At 39.0% G+C, this 22888-nt stretch overlaps 1 protein-coding gene across 5 annotated transcripts in view; it reads right to left on the reverse strand.

Annotated features, from left to right (window-relative positions):
* Positions 1 to 22888, reverse strand: part of DCTD (dCMP deaminase) — a 54345-nt gene that overhangs the window by 11925 nt on the left and 19532 nt on the right. For 2 of the 5 annotated variants that reach the window (XM_052682299.1, XM_052682300.1), the window contains 3 exons: positions 11214 to 11361; positions 4261 to 4372; positions 2776 to 2911 (listed from right to left, as the gene is read on the reverse strand). In XM_052682299.1, coding sequence (XP_052538259.1) covers positions 2776 to 2911; positions 4261 to 4311 — 187 coding nt within the window. In that variant the 5' untranslated portion in view covers positions 4312 to 4372; positions 11214 to 11361. Of the gene's footprint in view, positions 1 to 2775; positions 2912 to 4260; positions 4373 to 8192; positions 8286 to 8433; positions 8544 to 11213; positions 11362 to 22888 lie in introns of those variants that run through there. The other 3 variants (XM_052682297.1, XM_052682302.1, XM_052682301.1) reach the window with 3 other exon arrangements.

Consider the following 22888-nt stretch of genomic DNA (forward strand, 5'->3'; position numbering starts at 1 on the left):
CACAATAGGACAAGAGTTTTCTTACAGTTCTTTTTCCACCCTGCACTCTGTAGCAGCCTTTGAGGGAGCCACTCAGAGCAACACCTAGGCTTTGCTCTGGAGACAGGCCTTTGGAGTGGTCCAAAAGACACAGAAAGCGAGCTGATGGCTATGCTAAACTAATGCAGCACTTAAAACAGCATTGAGATCAAACCTCATCCCTTTTCTGTAGCAGTGCAGATGCATAAAAGAGCTGTAGAAGACATCTTCCAGGGTAGCGTGGTGGTATATGCACAGTTACCATCTTGACATAATAAACACCACCCAGCTCTAGAGGAGTCAGCGCCAGCGTTCCCATGATAAGCTCATGGAGCACATAGTAAGACTGTACTACCCTTTAACAAGATAGTCAACAAAAATCAAAGCTAAGAAGTTCAATTTACACAAATGCAGTGATAATCAGCAAAAGCAGTAAGGAAAACATGACAGCTTAATGAGATTTTAGCAGCAATTCTATGTGTCGCTGTGAATCTACCACAATTTCTTAAAGCAGATTTTATTTTTTTTATATGTACTTGCCTGGTTTGTCAACTGTGCTATCCAGATTAATAAGAAATTGCTAGATTTTAAATGATCTGTGAATTACAAAATAGGTTGTTAATTCGTCACAGTAGACACTTTGTTACAAAGTGGTGATGTTTCCTAACGAGGTGAAGACTGAGATTCTTTAGGGGAAAGGCACAAGTTGGAGCAGCTCCTAGCAATGAACTCATCTCTCCAGGCTTTCAAAATTGATAAGTACATTTTTTAACCATTGTGTATTAACTTTTTACTTGTTAAAAAAGAAATATTCCACAGCTTTTGGAGCCAGTATTAACTAGAAATAAAATTTTAAAAACCCTCATATTTTATTGTATAAAATATTCCCACAAATCCCATATATATATATATATATTTTTTAGTTTAAATCAATGAGCTTTATATTTGAGAGCCCTATTTCTGCATCTCTCCTGGAAGGTGCTTAAGACCCAAAGACCACACACACTGATCTTAGTTCAGAACTGAGAACTTGCAGCAAGCATAACGACTCAACCAAAATCAATATTCTCTTTTCAGCTTTATCTTTAATCAATGGGGCAATGTTTGTTTCCACACCCTATAAATAAAAAGCAGTCATACCATGGTGAACCATTATAGTATCTTCATTATATGTAAAACCAGAGCTTCTGTGCTTTAGAACAGACGTTAAAATTTGGCAGGAGCTGGTGCTACTGTAAGCACTGCGCCTCTTATGAAAAATAACAAGAAATCTTACCATGTTTAAGAGTTAGTTTTAGAGGTCTGATGATGAATTGGTGAACTGAACAAGGACAAGAACTCAAAAACAAAGCTGATTAATTGAGCTGAGCCACAGCATATAATCTTACATTTCAAAGCTATAGGAAAATGTAATATCACTGTTCAGGAAGAGCTTTGGATTAACACAAGAAATTTCCAAGCTAATGCAAGTCCCATTCATGTATCAGATCAATTTTTAGAAGTTACAAACAAGAACATGGATTTATTGGACAGAAATAACTACTTCATATTGGAGGAGTCAGAATCCTTATAAAATCCAAACTCTGGTGCTCACTGCCCCTCATTCACGCACAGGAAAAATTCTCAAGGGTTCTCATTTGGCTTTGTGGTTCTTCCCCCTTCCACTCCTGAACCCAGGAGGGACTAAGATGAAGCACAAAATGAAGGAACTATCCACTTTTCCTGCTCCCACAGCTCCTGCTGCACTAGTCTCACCCCACAGAGGTTCAGCAAGAGCTGGCGTGGAAGCAAAAACATGAAGAGGGATTGAAGACAGCATGCACCCCCCTATTCTTTATTAGTCCTAACCACAGTTCATCCACAACAGTACCTGCTGAAATCTGCAAGACAACTCTCAATACTATTTCCATGCCCAACAACAGCCAGTCCTCATGGACTGAAGCCTCAAGTCAGCTCAGAGAACCATCCTCTTTGGTTCCTGCAAATCACACATGGCCCAGAGGTCTAACCATGTGGCCTTGTTTGGTAGCTGTGTCAATAATCACAGAGGACCCTTCAAAGCAAGCCTGCAGAAAGCCAGACTAAGCCTGCTGTGAAGACACAATCCAAAGTAGCACTCAGCTTTATTTTACCATGAAACTGTCCTTGCGCCTCATTCATTCTCTCCATTTAGTAGAAGTGAATCAAATCACAGGTTGAAATAAACAGTGAAAGTCACTTCACTTGTAGCAGTGAGGATCTACTGCGACATGAAATGAAAAGAGGCATGGAATGACAGTATGTCATACACTTAAGACAAAATTCAAATCTACAAGTCATAACATGTATTATCTATGCCACAAACACCTTAATACTGGGATTTCCCACAACCACTGCAGTTTACAATTTTAATACTAGCACTTTAGTCTAATTATTTGTTCTGCATATACGTGCTTTCAGTAATTTCCGAGGAGACAAACACACCAAAACAGCAATCATTTGCATGCACTGTGTGCTGATAAGCTGCATTACATTTACCAGACTTCATTTCAAAGTCTAAAATGGCTAACCATGTATAAACATACTTCACACAGAAGCCGGCCCTCCATGCAGACTTTTAATTTACTTTCAGAGTTGTGATTATTATTCTGATGTATCATGTATGAGCACATTAACAAAGATGGATAAGTGGAAGAAAAACAGAATGAAATTCTACCAGATGGTCTTTCATATGCAGGAACATCAGAAGTCTGACTTGTCAGCTACAAGTAGCCTTACCGTAAGGATACTTTGTGTCTAATCTATGTGCTGCTGTTCTTGTCCAAGGTAGTGCATCATCACTGCAGCCATTAGGCATCCCATTGTACCCAATTCCAACAATCTTGTTTTCTGAATTTACAATACAGGCACCAACCTGAAACAAAACAAAACAAAACAAACAAACAAAAAGAGTTATGTAGTACCAACAGCATGCAAAAATCATATATCAAAAAAGATGATGAGAGCTGAAAAGTCAATGCTACAAATTTTAGAGATACGAGCTTTACCTGATAAGGCTACAATAAACAAGGTCACAATGGAACCCAACAGGCAGACCAGGGCAGATGCAAGCCTGCTACCTTCTAGCCACCCAGCCCCCAGCTCAGTCTGCCAGCGCTGTTCCTTGTCTGACTACAAAGTGAACCAAGTTCAGGGAGCAGAACCAGCATGCGACTAACAGTGCTACATACAAGTTTTCTGTCAGTTCAGCTCCCCAGACCAGTTTTTCCAGTGCAATATAAGCAGCAGCAGGAGCTAAAGAAAATGGATGGATGACTGGACAAAAATGTGCTAGTTCTGACCTAGCTAGAGATAAGCATTCACCCTGCATGGCTTGTTTATGCAAACACACACCAAACGATCAGACACTTTAACCCCCTCCTTCTAGTACTTTAATCCAAATCTGCACACAGCCCTTCTTTTAGACTGAGGAAGTGATGAAGAATTTTAAGTTCTGTGTCCATAATTTAGACGTACTGAAACAACAATAGCATTGATTTTAATTTACACAACGTGTTTATTAACCAGCACTGGGTAAACAAGAATTTAGCCCTAAATAAACATGCTTCAGAGAACTGAGAGCCATAACACACAGAAGCCAGCAAGTAACTGAGCAGGCTGTACACATGCATTTTAATCCACTGCTTTGTTGGGATCTTCTTCCTGAAATTTTTCAGGGAAAGGAAACCAACAGCTTGATTGGGTGCTGCAGAACTGCAAGTCTCATGAGAGGTTATCTATCACCTCCAACCAATGTTAAGTGCAAGAGAGGTACACGAGCAAAGTAAAGGATGGAGAGAGAGACAACTTGAGTGCAATAACAAAAAAGAAGGAATTTTTATACTCTTGCAGGTGAGGCAAAGGAACTTCTGAGATGATAAATATATTTTTAAAAAAATTACTACCTACAACTTTCAGTAGTTATATTCTCCTCTAACTGTAACTCTACTTACAAGAAAAAAGAAAAAATGTGTGTGTCATTTTAACCTTCAGATGAAGGGAATATTTACAAAACTCCAACCTACAAATGTACACAGAGAATTATACACGAGGTCAGAGCCAATAAAAGAATTTCTGTAACAAAAAATGCTGATTGTGTTGAAAATTCAAAAGCTATATACTAAAATGACTTTTAATAAGAAAACCCTGAAAATGCTACATGTGCACTTGATGTGATGTGTAAGGCAGATTAGGTTATGTTACTCTTATACATTGACTTCTTACCTGAGAACTTGGGTCCTTGCTTCTCTGCGCTGACAAAAATGCGACTGCCATAAAATATTCAGGCCATTCCAGATAATCCTCTCGTTTTTTACAGGATGCTTCATCGCCAAAACTATAGTTTCCAAAAAAAAAAAAAAAAGGCAGCCATCAGTAAATAACACTTAGGTGAAGTTACTGCTGACTGCATTCTTCCAATGAGAGCAAGTTTAAAGTAATCTAAAGGACTAGAATCTCACAAAGACCACCTTTTATTCGCCAGTAAATCATCAGTGTTACATGCTTATATATGCCACATTTCCTTTCAGAGGAAAGGAAACCCAGCAAGGTTGCAAATTTCTGTTTTAGATAAGAAGGCTGAGCTATTCAGAGCATTGAGCTATAAAGACAGAGCAATTTATCCTCGATAGATAACACCTTGTGTATTTCTAAGATTCAGGTATATCTTGTACTGGCGTTCTTTTCACTCAAACAACACAATCATTTTTGTGATGACTGTGCTAACTGCAAGCCTCTAATCTAAGCTATTTTGTACTTCCGCCTATGACAAGTACTCTCTAGATTTCTATTTGGAGGCTTCCAGCTCTGTCATTCGTTTCTGCCTGTACAATTATTGCTTGAGTCTGCTTCTTTTGACAATGCTTACAGGCAACAGTCTGAGGCTGTAAACCATTCTGATAGTCCAATACTAAGTTTCTCTTGAGGTTATGGGCTTTATGAACGCCCCCTATAAGCTGATGAGTTCAACAACTTTTCCCCTCAGACAGAATGTATAAGTGTGGCATGAAAAGCTGCCTCCTCCCCTACACTGAGCCGTTTGAGAGAAGGGGCACAGGAGAAGTGATGCGTCACTTTCTCTTGCCTCCTTTCGGTTGAAAGACTTCCTGGACAGCACAAAACACAACAGGAAGGTATCTGTGCTTTTCAGAAAAAGAAGGCAAAGACAGACTTTTTTTTTTTCCCCCCAACCTTCTCTCCAGTACCTGAAAGATTTGCAAAAAACATCAAGCCCGAAAGAAAAGTCCCCCAAATCCCACCTAACACTGCTACACTTGAAAATCAAAATGATGTAGTGATTTTAACAGCCCTTCAGCAATCCTCAGAACAGCTGAAATACAAGACAGTCAATAGCTTACCAAAATACAGAAGTGCAGTACTTTTCCTCCTGGATTCCACTTACCAGGAAGACAGCTTAAGACTTTTTAGGGGGAAAAAAAAAAAAAAGAGGAAGAGACTGAGATACCCTTCCAGCAATGTAGAGCCATGCAGAATAGTGCATCAGAGGTAACCGCAAACTGCAAGACATCTCACAGCCACTCTAGTGCCAGTGCCTTCCAAGCACAAACATTAGAAGACAAGCATTTTGTTAATGATTGTTTTTATAACTAAAAACATAAAATAGCATGTGTTAGAGGCTTGCAGTTAGCTTGTCACACCGAGGTTACACTATTTAAGTGAAGAGAATGCCAGTACATACTAAAACTGTACTTTAGAAACCCACAAGGCTCTATTTACCAAAGACAAATTACTGCTTTTGAGTGGTTTATATGTGGCAGCTTAGAAGTAAGCAATTTTGGCTTCTTCTTGGAATGAATGAGGATTATCATTAAGGCCATCATCTCAGAGTAAGATGGGAGAAACATACATTCTCTGTGCAACAAGCAGACCTCTCCTACACTTTGACAACATTATAAACAGTATCAAAAATTGTCTGTTATAAAAGCAAACATAAAAATGAGGGTGCTCAAATTGGCTTGAATTGTCTAAGAAATAGAAACTGTATCCTACTACCAAAGAAGTGTTCAGAGCACAAGAGGTTCACAGCAGAAATTAAAGACTTCCCCTTACGCACTTCTTGCCAAACTGAACATGGACCAGGTTTACTGAAATTAGAAGAAAATGTTTAAACTCATGAGTGATTATTTACAGTGTATCACAAAAGTAGATTTACACACTTCAAAACCCCCACAGACTTTAAAGGAATACTCTACTACATTCCTAAGTGACATTCACAGTGACATCTTCTGTGAGCCCTCAACAAAGATACGTAGCACCCAGTGCAGAACTACACCATGTAACACATTCTGGGAAAAGCTCTCCAGAAAAATCATAGCACTGAGAACTGAGAGATTCCGAGATCTGCTTTTGTTAAATTATTTCCTAGTAAATCTTGTTATTAAAACCAAACCCCCTCCCCCCTCCCCAAAAAAAAAACTGCAAAAGCTACTATTTAGTTTTTCTTATAATACAAAACAGTAAGTAAGCGAAGCCCCTCAGAGTACCAGCTTCACAGCGAGAGGCGCATATCTGAGAAATGAGCAGAAGGCTGACATCAAAGAGAACATGAGAAAAAAACAAAACAAAACAAAAAAAAAAAAACAAAAACAAACCTCACTCAATTACTTCTACTTAACATCACAACGTTTGGCTAGATGATTCCTTCAGCTGATTGCACAGGAACACAAGAGTGTGAAATGGGTATAAAACACTTCATTTCTGATTAAGTAGAAGCCAAGGACTTGGCTAGTGGTAAAGCACAAACAAGAAAATTAAGCATAAAGATTTTAGGCAGCTGATAATTCTCCTCACACTCAATTGTAAGTTCTAGAATTGCATGAAGAATATCTACTCTAAAAAAAATTGCTTAAAAAAGCTAGCTACAAAAAGAGAAAATAACATTTATCCTTGTGATAATTCAAACAAACCAATGAATAAAAGTAATGGGAAGTGAAAGCCATGCAGATAGCATTACTCAAAAAGGAAGGAAAAAAATCCCCAAATTCTACAACAATTCATAATCTGTAGAAAAGTCTATGTAAACAGTATTTCAAAGGCAAACAGAGAGTCTGCAATTAAAGGCCAAGCCTCTGTTCTCAGTTCTTTCCCATTCATCTTCAAGTAAATGATAACACTGTGTCAAAAAAAAGGGAAGAAATTTCATCCAGCTACAGAAAAAAAAAAAAAAAAGAAAAAGAAAAAAGTTTACCTAAACAACAACCAAAAAAAAAAAAAAAAAAAAAAAAAGGTAGAAAATCTTAAAACAGAACACAATGAATTGTAGTGGTCAGTTACACAACAGTGTAGTACAACTGGTGAATAGATAGGTATTGAACTTTCTTTTCCCTTTTCATTTTCCTGCTGCTTTCTATTTCTGATATCACATGCAGTATAGAATCATAGAACTGTCTGAGTTGGAAGGGACCCCTAAAGGCCACCTGGTCCCACCCACTCCCTGCACTGAACAGGGACACCTACAGCTCCATCAGGAGCTCAGAGCCCCTCCAGCCTGACCTTGGCTGTCTCCAGGGATGGGGCATCCACCACCTCTCTGGGCAACCTGTGCCAGTGCCTCACCACCCTTAGTGTAAAACACTTCCTTACGTCATGTTTAAATCTGCTTTCTTTTAGTGTGAAACCATTTCCCCTTGTCCTAGCACAACTGACCCTTCTAAAGTCTGACCACTTCTTTCTTACTCCAGATTTTTCAGAGTTTAGGTTTAGATTTCTTACTTTAGCCTTTAGATACTGAAAGGCCACTCTCAGGTCTCCCCATAGCCTTTCCCTCACCATGCTGCACAGCCCCAGCTCTCTCAGCCTGTCCTTGTAGGGAGGTGTTCCATCCCTTGGGTCATTGTTGCGGCCCTCCTCTGGACCACATCTCTCCTGCACCGAGGATTCCCCATCTGGACACAGTGCTCCAGGTGAGGCCTTCACCACGTTCCAACTACACCGTATTTTCTTTTTCTCCCAGGAGATTTCTACTGCAAATCAACTACCAGTATTTTGTCACTCAACTCACAGCAATTAAGGTAAAAGTCCAAGCGTGTATTTCTTTCTTAAAAAAAGCCCCCTTAGCACCTACGGCCTCATTTCCCAAAAGCCAAACGGGTCACACGCTCCTGCTGACTTTCTGCATTAGCTTCCTTATGCCTCACCGTTTAGCCTGTAATGCTGTGCCAGATGTGCATGCCGCTCCCTAAGGCACTTCACGCTTCCCCCCGCCGAGCTGCTGAGCCCCAGCTGAGCAGTACGCGCGCGAAGGGAACCGCAGAGGGAGCTTGGAAACGGCAACACCCGTGGACCCCCTGAACCCGCGGCCTCTCCGCCCCGTCGTGCCCTCGCTCGCTCAGCGCGGTCCCCGAGGCCCGGCGCAGGGCAGGAGGCGAAGGAGCGTACCCGTTAACGTGGCCGCGCTGATGGCCGCTCATCCTGCCGTTCTCTTTCGCCGTTTGGCGCCAAAGCGGGAAGGGGTGGAGAAAGGGGCGGGAGGGAGGCGGGGAGTCCCGGCGCCATGTAGCTCCGCGCCCCGGGAGCGGGTGAGGGCGGGTGTCCGTGGCCCGGCTATGCAGGAAAAGGGCCTCAAACGTTGGCCTGGCTGCAGCCAAGGGTTGTTTTAATGGAGGGGTGCTGCAGGACCTCAGCACTGATCTCGCTGAGCCGACCCACTCCTGTGTTTCTATAGACCTTGAGGCAGTTCAGTCACGTTAGTGCTATGGTGGTCCTCGGTGTTGCATTCCAGTCGATGTTGCTTCTAACGGTCTGCACAAGCACACATTTTTCTCCCAGCTCGAGCTCTTGAGTTAAATGCTATCTATTAAAGGTCAGTATTATAGCAGACTATCTGAAAGTTTGACTTCGTGGTAGTCTTTATGTTCCCCCATACTGGCCATACGTGTGGCAAACTGCACAAGTGGCCATCTAAAGGACCCCAACCATGTTCACAGCTGTGGTTAAAGCCATCCCAAAAGAAACAGGCAATGGTAATAAAAACAGAAGTACATATTGCTATTGCTTTCATATTTCATAGAGTCTCAGAATCATAGGGGTAAGAAGGGACATAGGGAAGTCACTGAGTGCAGCCCCATGCTAAGGCAGGCTCCCTGCAATAGATGTATTGCACAGGTAGGCATTGGATGGGTCTTGAATATCTCCAGAGAAGGAGACTCCACAGCCCCTCTGGGCAGCCTGATCCAGTACTCTCTCACCATCACTGTAAATAAGTTTTTCCTTATGTCCATATGGAACTATTTGTGTTCCGGTTTGTGCCCACTGCCTCATGTTCTCTTGCTGGGCACTGCTGAAAAGTCTGCCCCATTGACTTGACTCCTGCACTTTATTTATTTGTAAACAGTGATAACAACATACATATAATATGTTTATCAATATATTAAATGCACTGTTTATACCCCCCCTCAGCCTTCTCTTCTCCAGGCTGAACACCTCAGATCTTTCAGACTTTCCTCACACCTGAGATGCCCCAGGGCAGTTTCTCATCATCTCTCTGGCCCTCTCCTGGGCTCTTTCCAGCAGTTCCCTGACTTTCTCGAATTGGGGAGCCCAGAACTGGACATAGTACTCCAGATGTGGACTCAGCAAGACAGAGCAGAATAAAGCTGCTGGCCATGCTCTTTTCAGTACACTCCAGGATACCATTAGCCTTGGCCTCAAGGGCATACTGTTGACTCACAGCCATCCTGTTGTCCACTAGGACACCCACATCCTTCTCTTTAGTTTGCTGCATTGTTTTGTTCTGTTTTGTTTTTTTTTAAAGAACTGACAAACCATGAAGTATAAAAATATTACTTCATTTCACAGAAACTCCTATTTAGTTGTCACAAGAAAAGTTGGCATAAGCAGCTAACATTTTCAGCCCTCAGAGTGAGCCCTAAGAGCCCTATGATCACAACTTCATATGGACAAATGTTCATGAAAAGGAACAATTTAAATGCAAGGAGAAGAAATGAAATTTAATGAAAGTACCATCAGTCAGGAAAACATGAGCCTGAAGGTGAAATGAAAGGCCTGATTATGGTTGATCACGAAGAGAGTTAAAGAGCACTCATTTAATTAATCTGGAGAAAAATTTAGCATAATGCAGTTCAAAAAGTTTGCTACTATCTGTATATGTTTCTGCACTCTTGAAATATGAATTAAAATTAATAGTGCTACAATTACTCATGCTAAATTTATTACTTTACATAATTAAGATTCTGAGGACAAACCATGACAACTAGTAACCTTTCAAAAACAGTGCTTATACGCATATACAGAGAATGAAGGATTTTCTACTCTGTGAAAACTGATGAGGAGTTTATCACATTTTCCAGCTAATATTTATAAAACAGGCAGAACCAGACTGAAAGTAATAGAACCCCTATTTCACAAAAAGAAACCAAAGATTCTTGCTCTCTTCTATTCCTGTCAGAGAAGTAACAAATACAGGCTGGAGAATGACTGCTTTTACTATTAAGCGATGAGGTTTCATTTTGAAGTTTCAACTTCATATTAAAGTATATTACAATTGTATTATTTTTGAAATTCAAAAGTTAAATATTTTTGTAATTTTAGCAAGTAAGTTTTCTTAATAATTTGAACCTACCCTTATCTCCATCTGTTAAGTCCACAAACGTACATTTTTCTCATTTTTCAGGGGTTATTGACTCTTGCTTTCATCTTGTTCTTCCTCAATAAAGCAACCAGATCAACAACATTCAGAATTTTTAATAATACAGCAGCGAGTCATGTCCCGAGAAGGAAAATTTTTTGACTGAATTGAATTTTCAATCAACAGACTCCTGCAGTATTGCTAAATGACACATTTTCTGGAACGCTAACTACATGTTGTTTTTCTTCTGTTCGATTGTCTGTGTGTTTGTTTGGCTTTGTTCTGTATACTGAAAGCTGCTGTTATGCCCAGGTTGTCACTCCTGTTCTGACAATGTCTGTGGAGGTGCTACCTGACATGACAGCCTCTTTCTTCATGCACATATCAGAAGTAGGTTACATGACTACAGGTATCTAAGGAAAATATGCCTGAATTAGATGAAATCTAGAGCAGGACACTGTGCTATAAACATCGGCTTGCAGTGAGGGCAGTTAACTTGATTTCCTACAGGTATGGAGCAGAGTCCCATAGCCTGGTATGTTCAATAAGACTTGTCTTGCTGTCCACCTACCTTGCAGTCCTCTGGAGTCTGGAGCTGCTGTCTGAATTCTCATCTTCACTGTCTTTGTATCACGCTTTGGTCTAGAAGCTTATTTACATTCTTCATCTATCTCAGGACCATTCATATCTTTGTGACAGAACTGGAACACTCAAAGTCCCTGTTAAGAAAGGCATGCACTCAAATAAGCTGAATTTCTTCTAACTTGTATCTGACAATTTAGCCTTGTCCTTAAGCATTTCTCCTCTATCCCCCAAAAGCAGTATGTAATAAGCATGGAGTAACTCAGGTGTTCTTTTTATAGGGTTTTCTTTGCTTTGTCTCTCCTTTCTTAGATGAAAGTCCCAAGCATGGAGGATCATGAACTTGTTGTGCAGGTATCAATAAATAATCTGAGCTGATTACAAATATTTTGGATGCTCTTTTTAATGAGAAGCAACACAAATTTGAAAAACATACTAAATATACAACCATCTGTCAGGATGTTAATATTTTTAGTTCACTGCTTATGAAATTGTTATATTCTACCTTTTGTCAATTTTGATAAAAGAAAACTAAGTTGACTTTGAGAAAATCCAATGTTTTCGACCTTTTCCCCTATTTTTGCTGTTTTCAAACAGACTCTTAACTTTGTTTGCAATCAAGATCTCTCCCCAAATGTAGTACACACCTAAGTTTATTCAGAGAGTAACATCTGACATTGGCCAGCATATGCAGTATACAGTTGGCTGGACAAGCCTGAAATCACTCTCAAAACTTAAGGGAAAAGTAAAAAGAAATTGCTAATGACTTGTTGTTGTTTTTGTCTAACAGAATGAATGTTTCAGGAACTAATTGCTAGATTTAGAGAGAAAGACAAATAAATAAATATGACAATATGTCTCGATATCCGCCTGTTTCTTAGCGTCTGTTTCTTATCTGTCTTTCAGAGAAGCTCTGCCAGATGACACGATAAACTTCACAGTTAGAGAAGAGGATTCACTTTTAGGCAAATATAATTGTCCAAATATTTTTCCATATAGGAATTTCTGCTTAAGTTAAACTTTTCCTTCTGTACTTGCTCAGACACTAAGAACCTATTCAATCCCAGTGCAACCACTCATATATGCTGAAATTCACAATTTCTATAGTTAATTTAATCAAGATTATGAATTTATGACTTGCTGATCAATTGATCAATTTTTGCAATATAAAGCTTTGTTCTGTGAACAAACTCCTATCAATGCAACCCCCTTGCTGGAAGACCTAAACTGGGTTAGCAGCAGCCTGTTAGAAAACCAGACCATGAATAGACTACAAAAACCTGCTGTACAACATATCATTTTGTATGAACTGCATAAGCATTTCAGAATTGCTACAGGAGTTCTAAATTTAGCATATAAAATTGCACTCTAAATAATGTTGGAATTACTTAAAAATAACAACTAATAGCAGCTTAATAGCAGCTATTGGTCAAAACCAAGTAGGATGAGGATGGTATCATGATAATTTTGGAGCAGGTGAAAGTCCATTGCAAACCCACTATTTGCAAACTTGGGTGCTAAAATTGGGAACATCAAAGTCTTGTGTTTAGCCTACATCTTTACAGATTTGTAAACATTGCCAAAAAAAACCCTCTTATTGCAGTCAATAAGACTGTGCATGATGAGCATCTCTGACAGAATCCATCCAATACTAAAGTATTTTGATGATTCCTAAGGCCTAATGGAAATGTCAGACCTGCTGGCTTGTGTATTACCTTGCCTAAGATAGAGTGCGAGATACAAGTTTTTTTTCTTCCAGTCCAAGTCTTACACTATTTTGAATATCACATTCTACATCTTCTAGATTCAAATTTTCTGCAATTTACCAACTCCCTAAATCCAGCTTCTAACCCTGGTGATAGCAGCTAAGAGTCTTCTCTGAGATCCTTTATTTGCATTTATTTGCACTAGAATCACAAATGAGCATATAATAAAAGTCTTCTTATAATACAACAGTCTTCAATTCTGTTTTTAACATTACAGCTATTTTTCATCTCACCTAAAATTTTTAAGAATGTGGCATTCTTCCTTATTATGTCTGTCTGCTTGTTTTATTCATGCTGACCTTTCTAATACAGGCAAATAGTATCTTTTTGTTGTCTTGATCCCCTCATCATTACTTTGATAGCAGTATATTCTCCAGCTAGATTTAGTCTTTCTGTATGTTATTTGATGATGTTTTCTCTTTTCTTTTTTTTTCCTAAAATGTTTTTATCTGTATCTCTAACCAGACCTCTACTTCTTTAAGTTCCTTGTTCCATTCATACCTGCCCTTGCAAGCCAAATTCTCTGTTTTATGCAATCCAGTACAATTGACAGAACAGAGACAAGTGCTAGAGAAACAGACAATATTGTATGTGATCCACTCTCATATCTCTTTCAAGAATAAATCCTAAATAATCTTGCTAAGTCATCCTTAAGAAAGTAAATTGAGACAAAGCCTCAGATGGCAAGACTTTTGGCAACCTTGTGTTTTCGTCCAAAAGATAAATGACCGTCTGTGCCCACCCACACAGGTCATAGTCACCATTATTCCCTAATTGGAAGTGAGAAATTCATTTTCTGCTTTTAATGTCACATTTCACTTTCTTGGCATTCTGCTTCTGTACTTAGCACCTGCCTACATTCTTAACAGCCTTCTATTTCTTCTGTTAGCTTCCTCTTACTCCTCAAGGCTATTTTTGATATCTAAGAAGGTTATTTTCAACTTCCATACTTATCACTTTACCGTGATTTTCCTGTCACACTCGTTGGCTGTTTATGTTAATTCCACAACATTTGCCTAAGTGCCAAAATCTCTTACAGTGCATCAGTTTGTAATAACACTAACTGGACAATAACATGAGCTGCACTCACTACAGCAGACATTCAGAAGAAAGAAGCCTTTACTCAGCTGTTACATACAGATAATCTTGAGCATGTGTATTCCTTCATATCTGGGAAATGGTTTGCTCTTTATAGTCTTTTTAATTTTTTTTCTCCTTGATACAAATTCTTTTTATGCTTATCTCCTCTTACCTCAGTGCTTTTTCTCTCTACTTTTCTTCCTGTTCCTTTTATTTTTTTCTTTGTTTATGATAAGCTTTAGATTTATTCTATGGAGAATTCCCCTATTTTTATGTATAATTTCCTGTCATTTATCTTATCTGTATCTTTAGATTTCATTATTACTGTGTGGTAATACTTCAATCCTCACATAAATGCTGCTATACAGAATCGTTTTCTTACATATTCATATGGGCTTTAGCATGAATAGTTTTAAGTAAACATGCTAAATCTTTTCTGTAATAAGAGACAAGTTACCCTGTCAGCTATCTTATGGATTAGGGTTAAAAAAAAGAAAAAAACGAAACAGGCAAGTATTTCAGAATTCTTAGATAACCACCTTGGGCAGCAAAATTAAACTAAGAAAAAAAAAGAACTGTTGCAATCGCCCTGTTTTCACTCTGTCCCGCACTTAACACAGTGAGATCCCTTTGACCTATTTGCCTTCCACGTTTGCCAATATTCCCATTTCCCCCAGTACCCATTAGCACCAGAAGCACTTCCCATCTTCAGTCGTAACTGCTCCTTTCCTAGGACACAGCAGCAAAGTAGACTGCAAAGCAGAAGGCAGAGAGCCTTCATTTTGTGACAACCGTTAGCTTGGCAGCAAGGCAGAGGGAGCTCAGGTGCCACTATCATATTATACGTGAGTTCTTTTCATGTCTTCCTCCTCAAGCTGCAGCTGTTTCCTAAGCTCATTGGACAAATTACGGAACAGCTAACAGCCACACTGTTTTAACTTATCAATAATGAAAAGTGAGCTGGAGCTGTCAGGAAATGCATTTGACATCTCAGCTCCAAAGAACAGGAACCCTAGGCTCCCTGTATAGATACAAGGGGAAATATAATCATTAGTAAACTTAATTTATTTTTTAGGCAGAGTTGGCAGTGTGATTCCTTCTCAAGATTTTCTGGCATTTTCCCATTTTGTTATTCTGCTTTTAGGTGCCTGTATCAGACAAATATGATTTGTTCAGGCTGAAATAGCCCAATGCAGGTATTTGCCTCTACTAATATAATCTTTTATCTTTCAGGTTGTGTTCAAATATTTTTGAAAAAATATTGTGCTTTTAAAATCATTATAAATAAAACCATATTCACAGTAGGAAGGCATTGACTCACACAGCAAGAACAGTATATGGTAAATGAGGAGTTCTAACATGGACCCACAGCAGCTTTGTGCTATCTAAAAACAGAAGGTTAGGTGAAGCAGACAAAGAGCAGGATGGCAACACTGAGGAAGGAATCATTACTGAACTCAAAGGTGGATGGGCTATAGCTTGTGGAAGGGGAAGACGGCGTTAGTTAGATATTTTCAATTCTTATTTTTCAGAATACAAGAGAGTACTCCTAGAGCTCAAAGTACTGAAGAATAATTGCCTTTTGAGGCCAGCCTTCACAGCAGCCTGGGGAGAAAAAGAAATTAAAATAACAGATGTACCTTGTCCTCAAAACAGAGGAAGCAAAGGGGTTGAAATGTGATATTCTTCATCTACATGGAAGTAAACTAAGAGATTTCTTATTACTTCTACAGAAATCCATTGAGTTCTATAGGGACAGTATCAAGAAGAACTTTCAATCTCTCCACTGGTATATCTGCCCCATTTTGACAGAATACGAATATTTTATGCCAACAAAATAAAAACACAGGCCAAAAACCTAAGAATTTTAGGATCTTTTTGAAAACTGTTTACTCATTTGTGTACGCCTTGCAAAGAGCCTGATAATTTGACTTCTAACAGTTTTTTAAAGGATTAGAGAACAGAGGGTTCTCTTTGGGCAACATTGTGTGCTTTATTTTATTTGTGGGTTTTGCATTAGAAAATCCTTCAAGATTTTGAACAGCGCTTCAGATGATCTGCAGGACAAGAGCCTGAAATTAGCTAGCACAACGGAATCAATATCGAGCAATATTTTCTTTCTGCAAGAAATTCAGTCTGACAGAAAAGAGTAAAAGCAGCATAAGGAAGCCAAGACTGGCTAAAAAGCCGGGCACAGAAATTCCCTGTAAAGCAGTACAAATTAGTTGATGTCACCAGAGCAAGAAAACCATAGTGACAGAATAAAATGTTATCCAGGTTCCAGAATACTTTATTATCACCACCTTAGGTCACTAAGCTTCACAAGCTATATCCATCAAGTTTGATAGCAGTATATATACTCACAGCTGAAGCTAGAAGGTGCAGTGCTTTAATGTACTAACGATTTACATTAAGACACCTGGGTTCAAAGTCAGTTTATGACAGGAACAGAATGGGTTTGTTGGTCTCAGCCTGCTCTCTAGTGGACAACTGTACATTAACCCAGTCCTGAGAAGAATCCCAGGAATTAGTTTTGTTGGCCAAGACAGAAGGTGAAAGTCATATTCTCTAAACAACATTATTCAGAATAAAAATAAACCATATTCTAGTATTTTCTGCATTATTCTGAAACACTTCAAGATGAGATGTTTCCATCAGCATCTCTTGCATAATGAATTTGGTGTTCTTGTTATCAGAATTTGAAAGGATACAGGAACAGAAGGGGAAACAGCGCAGTGGAAGGCAGCAAAGGCAATTAGACACTTCCATGTTAGGAGGGAATGAAGACCCAATGATATACTCCCACTAAAAACATATATAATATATGTCACCAGGTAAAATTCTTGTCTTTATTTACTTTTCTTTCCTAATACAAGACAGGGGAGAAAATGAGCAATAAAAACAATAAAATAATTTTTGGTCTTGATATATATAATTAACCTGCATGCTTGTCGCTGGAAAATGTGTTTGAGACAAGAGCTAAATATGACTAAAAAAAAGATTATGCCTTTATATCAATTTTAAAAAAGCCAGAGCTTGATAGCATTAAAATATGTTAGATAGTATTAAAATGTATGAGGGCTATAAACTCTCATGATTCAGCATATAAAACACACTTAAAATGCCTAGAGCATGGGAAGAAACTACACCCGCAGATGTTTTATTTCCTTAATGTATCCCATACGGTGGTTATGTTCACTTCAGCGGGCAGGCGGTACGATGCCGGAGTCTTAGATTTGTATAGTCTGTGGCATTTCCTATGCTTCCAGGGTAAATTCCTCAGTGACTCATTTGCAGAAATCAGCTGCGAAAAATTGTCAGGAACTCTGACCCCATTTCCCTTTACATTGCTTAACCTTTCATTAGGCGAGAGAATAAAACTCATTGATATGTAAGCATTTACAATTACAATCACATGCCAATGTCAAATGCAAAGTAAACACTGTCTTAAAAGTCTCCTCTAAATGTGTTTTAATATTAAAAAATAAAGATTTCACTAACTTATAATTGACCAATGCATATTACTTACACTATACATTATAGAATAACACATACATATATTATGTACTAACACTCAGATTTTTACAAAGTCTTGTGCTTTGTCCTAGTCTAAGCTGACCAGCCCTTCATTTTTCATCATGCTGTCTGCCTCACTTATTTACAGGAATGTTTGAATGCTTCTAGATCTTTCTAACTTACATTTCAAATTCAAGATTACTTTAAAATTCAGTTTTTATCCACATGTGGTTCACCTCACAGACTGGCTGCTGTTTGCAGCATTTACATGGCTACATTTCTGGTTTTCACACAGCTTAAATTAAAAAAAAAGAAAAAAAAAGAAAAAAAAAAAGAAAAGCCATTCCTTGAATTAATCATATTATTCTGTATCCAAATTTAGATAATATTTTTCCTTCTTTCTTTTCAACAAGAAAACAGTTGTACAAAGAAGTGCATTTAAAGAGCAGTTTATCAACATTCATTGATTTCCACTGTTTCCTCAGTTGCTGACTATACTGTTAGTTATCAAAGCTCTTCTTTCTACGGTGTTTTCATTATTATAATTTCTGATTATTTTTATTTCCGATCTTCTGACATTTGATATTTTACTAAGAGGCTGAGCCAGTAGATGCTAGTGTGAAAATGGGAACTGTAGCTGTCACTTACAGAAAAATGTCTCTACGATTTGGAGTTAAAAGGGGATTTGAACTACTTTCAAAATATAAACAGAGTTGAATCAGAAAGTCCCCCAAATCATGATGCAAATGAAGAAATAATCTAGCAGGGAATGGAGCTGACTCATAATTTCTGCACATATGAAGATGACAATATGTTTCCATGAATAAATTCTTACTGCAAAATTACATATTTATGGAATAGCTTGACTATTTCCTTGAGTGAAAAAAAAATAATTAGAAATGTTAAATAGAATCTAAATTTATCAAGCATAATTCAGAGGAATGAAATGGCTAAGACTCATATAACTTCAAAAGAATCTGAATTATGCATTTAAATTCAGACTTGTGGCACGAACTAAGATAATTACCAGAAAAATAGCAGCTTTTGCAGTCAATAACAGACATTATATTGAGTTTGTCTATTTTTTTGAGCTGACAAATGAAAGATGACGGCTGCTGAAATGAGCTGCAGACCATACAAGAACTACAGTGGTCCATAAGAGCTACTGCTTTTACTTCCAAAGCCTGAAGCCGTAAGGAATATTAATACAGCTATTTATATTTAGCTAGTAGTAGTGTATCAGGTAGCTAGTAAAGTAGGTTTCCTCATGGAAGCAGTCTTCTGTTTCCACTTGGCATCCAACACGGCTTTCTAAAAATGTTTTTCCGCTCTATTCTCCTGATAATTCAGCAGCAGTAGGGCCAAGGAAACCCTGTCAGTAATACCGACTGCTTGCACAGAAATTCTGTTGTACTCATGACCACCTGCTGGCAAACACTAATGCACAGAACAAAAATAAGTAAGATGTGCTATAGCTCAAAACGAATGTGCTGGAAAAGGGATATAGCGAGTGCACTGATAAACGAGCAAACCACCATAATTGTGGTGCCTTACCTCTAGAGAGCAAATAAATAAAAAAACCCAATATTTACGCTATGCAAGAACTTAATCTTGATTTGTTGTCTTATAAAAAAGCTTCAAAACTTCATTTTCTACAGAGCAGAGATCCATGCATATTAGAGGAGGAACACTCTGTAACCATGACTATATATATTCCAGAGATATAAACCACTGAATGACAGCTCAGGATCAGCCAAAGCTGATCAAAGCCTCAAGAATCTTATCTCCCTTGCTTCTGCAAGAGCACACTGTGACAAGTTTATCTCTTTGATCCCAAATTTAGAATATGTCAGAATGGCTTAATCCTACATGTTTATTTTCACATTTGACTATTTTTTTTTTAATTAAAGTGCTAGGCAGCACTCAAACTTTCATTTCCTCCCCAGTTGCCATCATTTGGAAAGAATAAAAGTTGTAACTTCTGCATCGCAGCTTGCTCTCAGCTCTTCTTTGAAAGATTTCTGAATGAGGTTGCAGAGGTACATGAGCAGTAAAGATGCTTAGAAGCCTAAAGAATCAGCATGGAAAGTGTATGAAAAGAATCACAGTCTATTCTTATTTTTACACTTCATAATTTTTCACCGCCATTGATTTTGAGTTATATTTCAACTTCACCCTTCCAACATGATACAGATTTCCTGGCCTGGATGGCCAGTTGCATTGTACTGAAAGGCACCAGTACACCTGAGAGGAGCAGGCCATCACCCTGCACAGCAGGCTTTCCCAATAGCCCGATGGGAGGCCGAGTTACCTGAGACATGCATGGTTCCACTGTGGATGAGAGGAGAGCCCTTTATCTTCCCTCTGCACAATCTCATTGTCATTCACTGGAATTGTCAACATTTACTACTGCAACGAGGCCTCAGAAGCAAACTATTCCCTTTGCTTCTGCTGATCCTATATGCACAAGTCTTGTGAAACAGTTGGGTCAGTGAGCAGGCACTGTGAAGAGGTCTAATTGCTAGCTTAGCAGGGAAGCCAGAGGAATGTACATCAACCTAGAGCCTTACTGTGCAAATCATCACCCTGCTGTCATTCTAGACATGATGCCAGACAAGCCTAGTTACTCCCCACTGCCACGGTCCCAAAATGGCAGTAAGTGTGCCACAAAAACGCAAATAGGACAACTGCTCAGCAAAAGTTCTACTGGTATGAGAAAGAAGTACAAGACAGCTGGATGCATCATAAATAAGTGTAAGGGGACAAAGCGAAGGCAGGTAAGCGCCCAGAAAGTCCTGGAACAGCACATACACATACGTCCTCAGTTTCACTCCTTTGCTTCCTACAGACAACAGCTCTGAGGAAGGGAACCCTGCCAGCAAACTTCTCCAGCAATATCTAGAGAAGCTTACAGTCAGTGAACAGTGAGGAGCTTACTCCTGGGCACATCCTCCCTACTGCTTTATTTTAATTCAAAAGAGAGTAGCACAGTAAGAGAGAGGTTGTAAACTAAGGACAGCTCAGTCTCAACTCCGTACAGGATTTGTATTAGAAAGGACTCTGTGAGGATTTCTGTTAGAAATACACACTTTCTCTTGAGAAGGACTTCAGAAAGGGCTAAAGGAAGTTCATGTAACTGATCAGCAGGGTAAGTGAGGTTGTTAGAAGCAAAAAGTACATCTTTGAAAATGCTGAAGTCATTTTCAAGGGACAGAACAAGAAAGAGTTATAAACTCTGACAGGTTAAATGTGAAAACATAACAAGGCAGACCAAGAAGCATCTGAAGAATAACTAACAAAGGAATCAAAACTAATAGTCCTTTTCCCACAAAATACATTGGAAGCAGGAAACTTGCCAAAATCTGTAGGACTAGCTAATTTTCAGGGCACAAAAGAGCACCCAGTGAAGACAGGGTCATTGCAGAGACGCTAAGTGAACTCTCTGCATTGGTGTTCATTGTGGAAAGAACTGGGAAGTTTCTGAAACCAGAACCCTTCTTGGCAGGGGACCCATCAGAAGATCAGTCTGAAATTGGAATTACTGTAGAAGAGATTACGGAATAAATAGATAAGGTGAAAATCACCAGGATTGTATTGCATTCACTCCAAATTTCTAAAGGAACTCAAGGACGAAAGAGCTGAATTACTCACAGCAGGGGGTAACCTATTGCTTTAAATTGCCTGGCTTCTGGAAGGAAGCAGATGTGACATCAATTCCTTAAAAAGGTTCCAGAGAAAATCTGAGGAATGGTAGCAGTGTAAGCCTGACGTGTATTGGGCAAATAACTAGAAACATTGATAAGGAACAGAATTAGGGGACACCTGGATAGATCTGTTTTATTTGGAAAATGTTGAATTCTCCCGAGGAAAGCACCAACTTACAATTCTGATAAAAGCATTTCAGTGCATTCAGGTAGTCCAGTAAATACAATTTTGCCAATACCAGTAAAAGGCCAGAGACCCCACAGCGACCTGACAGTGCAGAAGCCCAGGAGTTGCCCCGTGCTGGTTCTGATGAGCTGATCTGGACTTTTTTTTCCCAATATATGACTATTGTCTAGCGGTCAAGTGGCTATTGGCTAACTGGATTGAGCTTGGCTGTGGATATTTTCATACTGTACAAGCCTAGCAACCCTGCTCTAACAATAGCAAAGGTCTGAAGGAAGCTGTGGAGCAAATTTCAGATTTCAGCAATGAGAAGATTGTAGATTGTAGTGAGAAAACCCAAGCAGAGTCCTGAACTGATGGGGAAGAAACATCAGCTATGAACACGGAACTCCTCCCAGGAGAGACATGGAAGGACAGTGATTCCTAGCAGCCCCACTTCTGACGCAGTCTTTTTAAGGAAGATGGAAGTTGTTGATCCTAGGACCCTTTAGGACATACAGAAGGTGAGCACAGCTTCAAAGAAACCGAGCAACAATGATTTTAACTGTATTGTTAAAGTTTTCTTCCTGTGTTAATGGGATGATTTGTAACAATAGATTATTAAAACGTTAATGGGACAGTTCATTCTTGTCTCCTCCTTTAAGGTACAATCCCTTTGGCCCATAACAAGGTTTAATGTAATACGAATCCAGCCTGATGCTATGGCATGGATAAATAGTTGGTTAAAAGACAAAAAAGTGAGCAAGAGGGTAAATGGTGAGTTTTGATAGCGGGGACATTACAAGTGAAGATTCACAGTTGTCTGTCTGAGACATGTTCTTCAGTATATTCATAAATTACTTGGAAATGAGAGTCAATAATGAGATTACTGTGTGCTGGTAATGACACAGAATTAATCATTAGAGGGTCAAGGGTTTATTGTGAAGAATGGCTTAAGTTCCAGAGACTGGTGCGGTTTCTAGAGCAAACTATGCCTCATCTTTTAAGGGTATGAAAGAGTATGCCAAGAAAAATGTCCACCGGTCCAAAATTATGTAGAGAGAAATGTCAGCTCTGTCCCTTCACTGTTTGGCCTCATGGTTACAACTACACTTACCGTGGCACAAAAGGCTTTGGGCTTGAATGGTTCAGAACAACTGCCATTGTCATTCCAGGGCCAAAAAACCCCACAAAGCCATGGTAGGACATGTCAGCCAATGTGGAAAAAGCATTATGTCACATAAATGGCTAGAGAACCAGTCCTCTAACCTACAGCCTAACCACCCATTTGTGAAGTTGGTCACAGTGGTCAAGTTTATGGGACTATACTTTGCACATGGAATACAGTTATATCCCCTCTGTACGGTGAGTCACAGGAACAGACCTTGCTCTGACTTCATGCAGTCAAAAGGGAAGATGCTTCCATTTTTCTGTT

The sequence above is a fragment of the Tympanuchus pallidicinctus genome, unplaced genomic scaffold, assembly GCF_026119805.1.
Source record: "Tympanuchus pallidicinctus isolate F22 unplaced genomic scaffold, pur_lepc_1.0 scaffold2, whole genome shotgun sequence".
Lineage (NCBI taxonomy): Eukaryota > Metazoa > Chordata > Aves > Galliformes > Phasianidae > Tympanuchus > Tympanuchus pallidicinctus.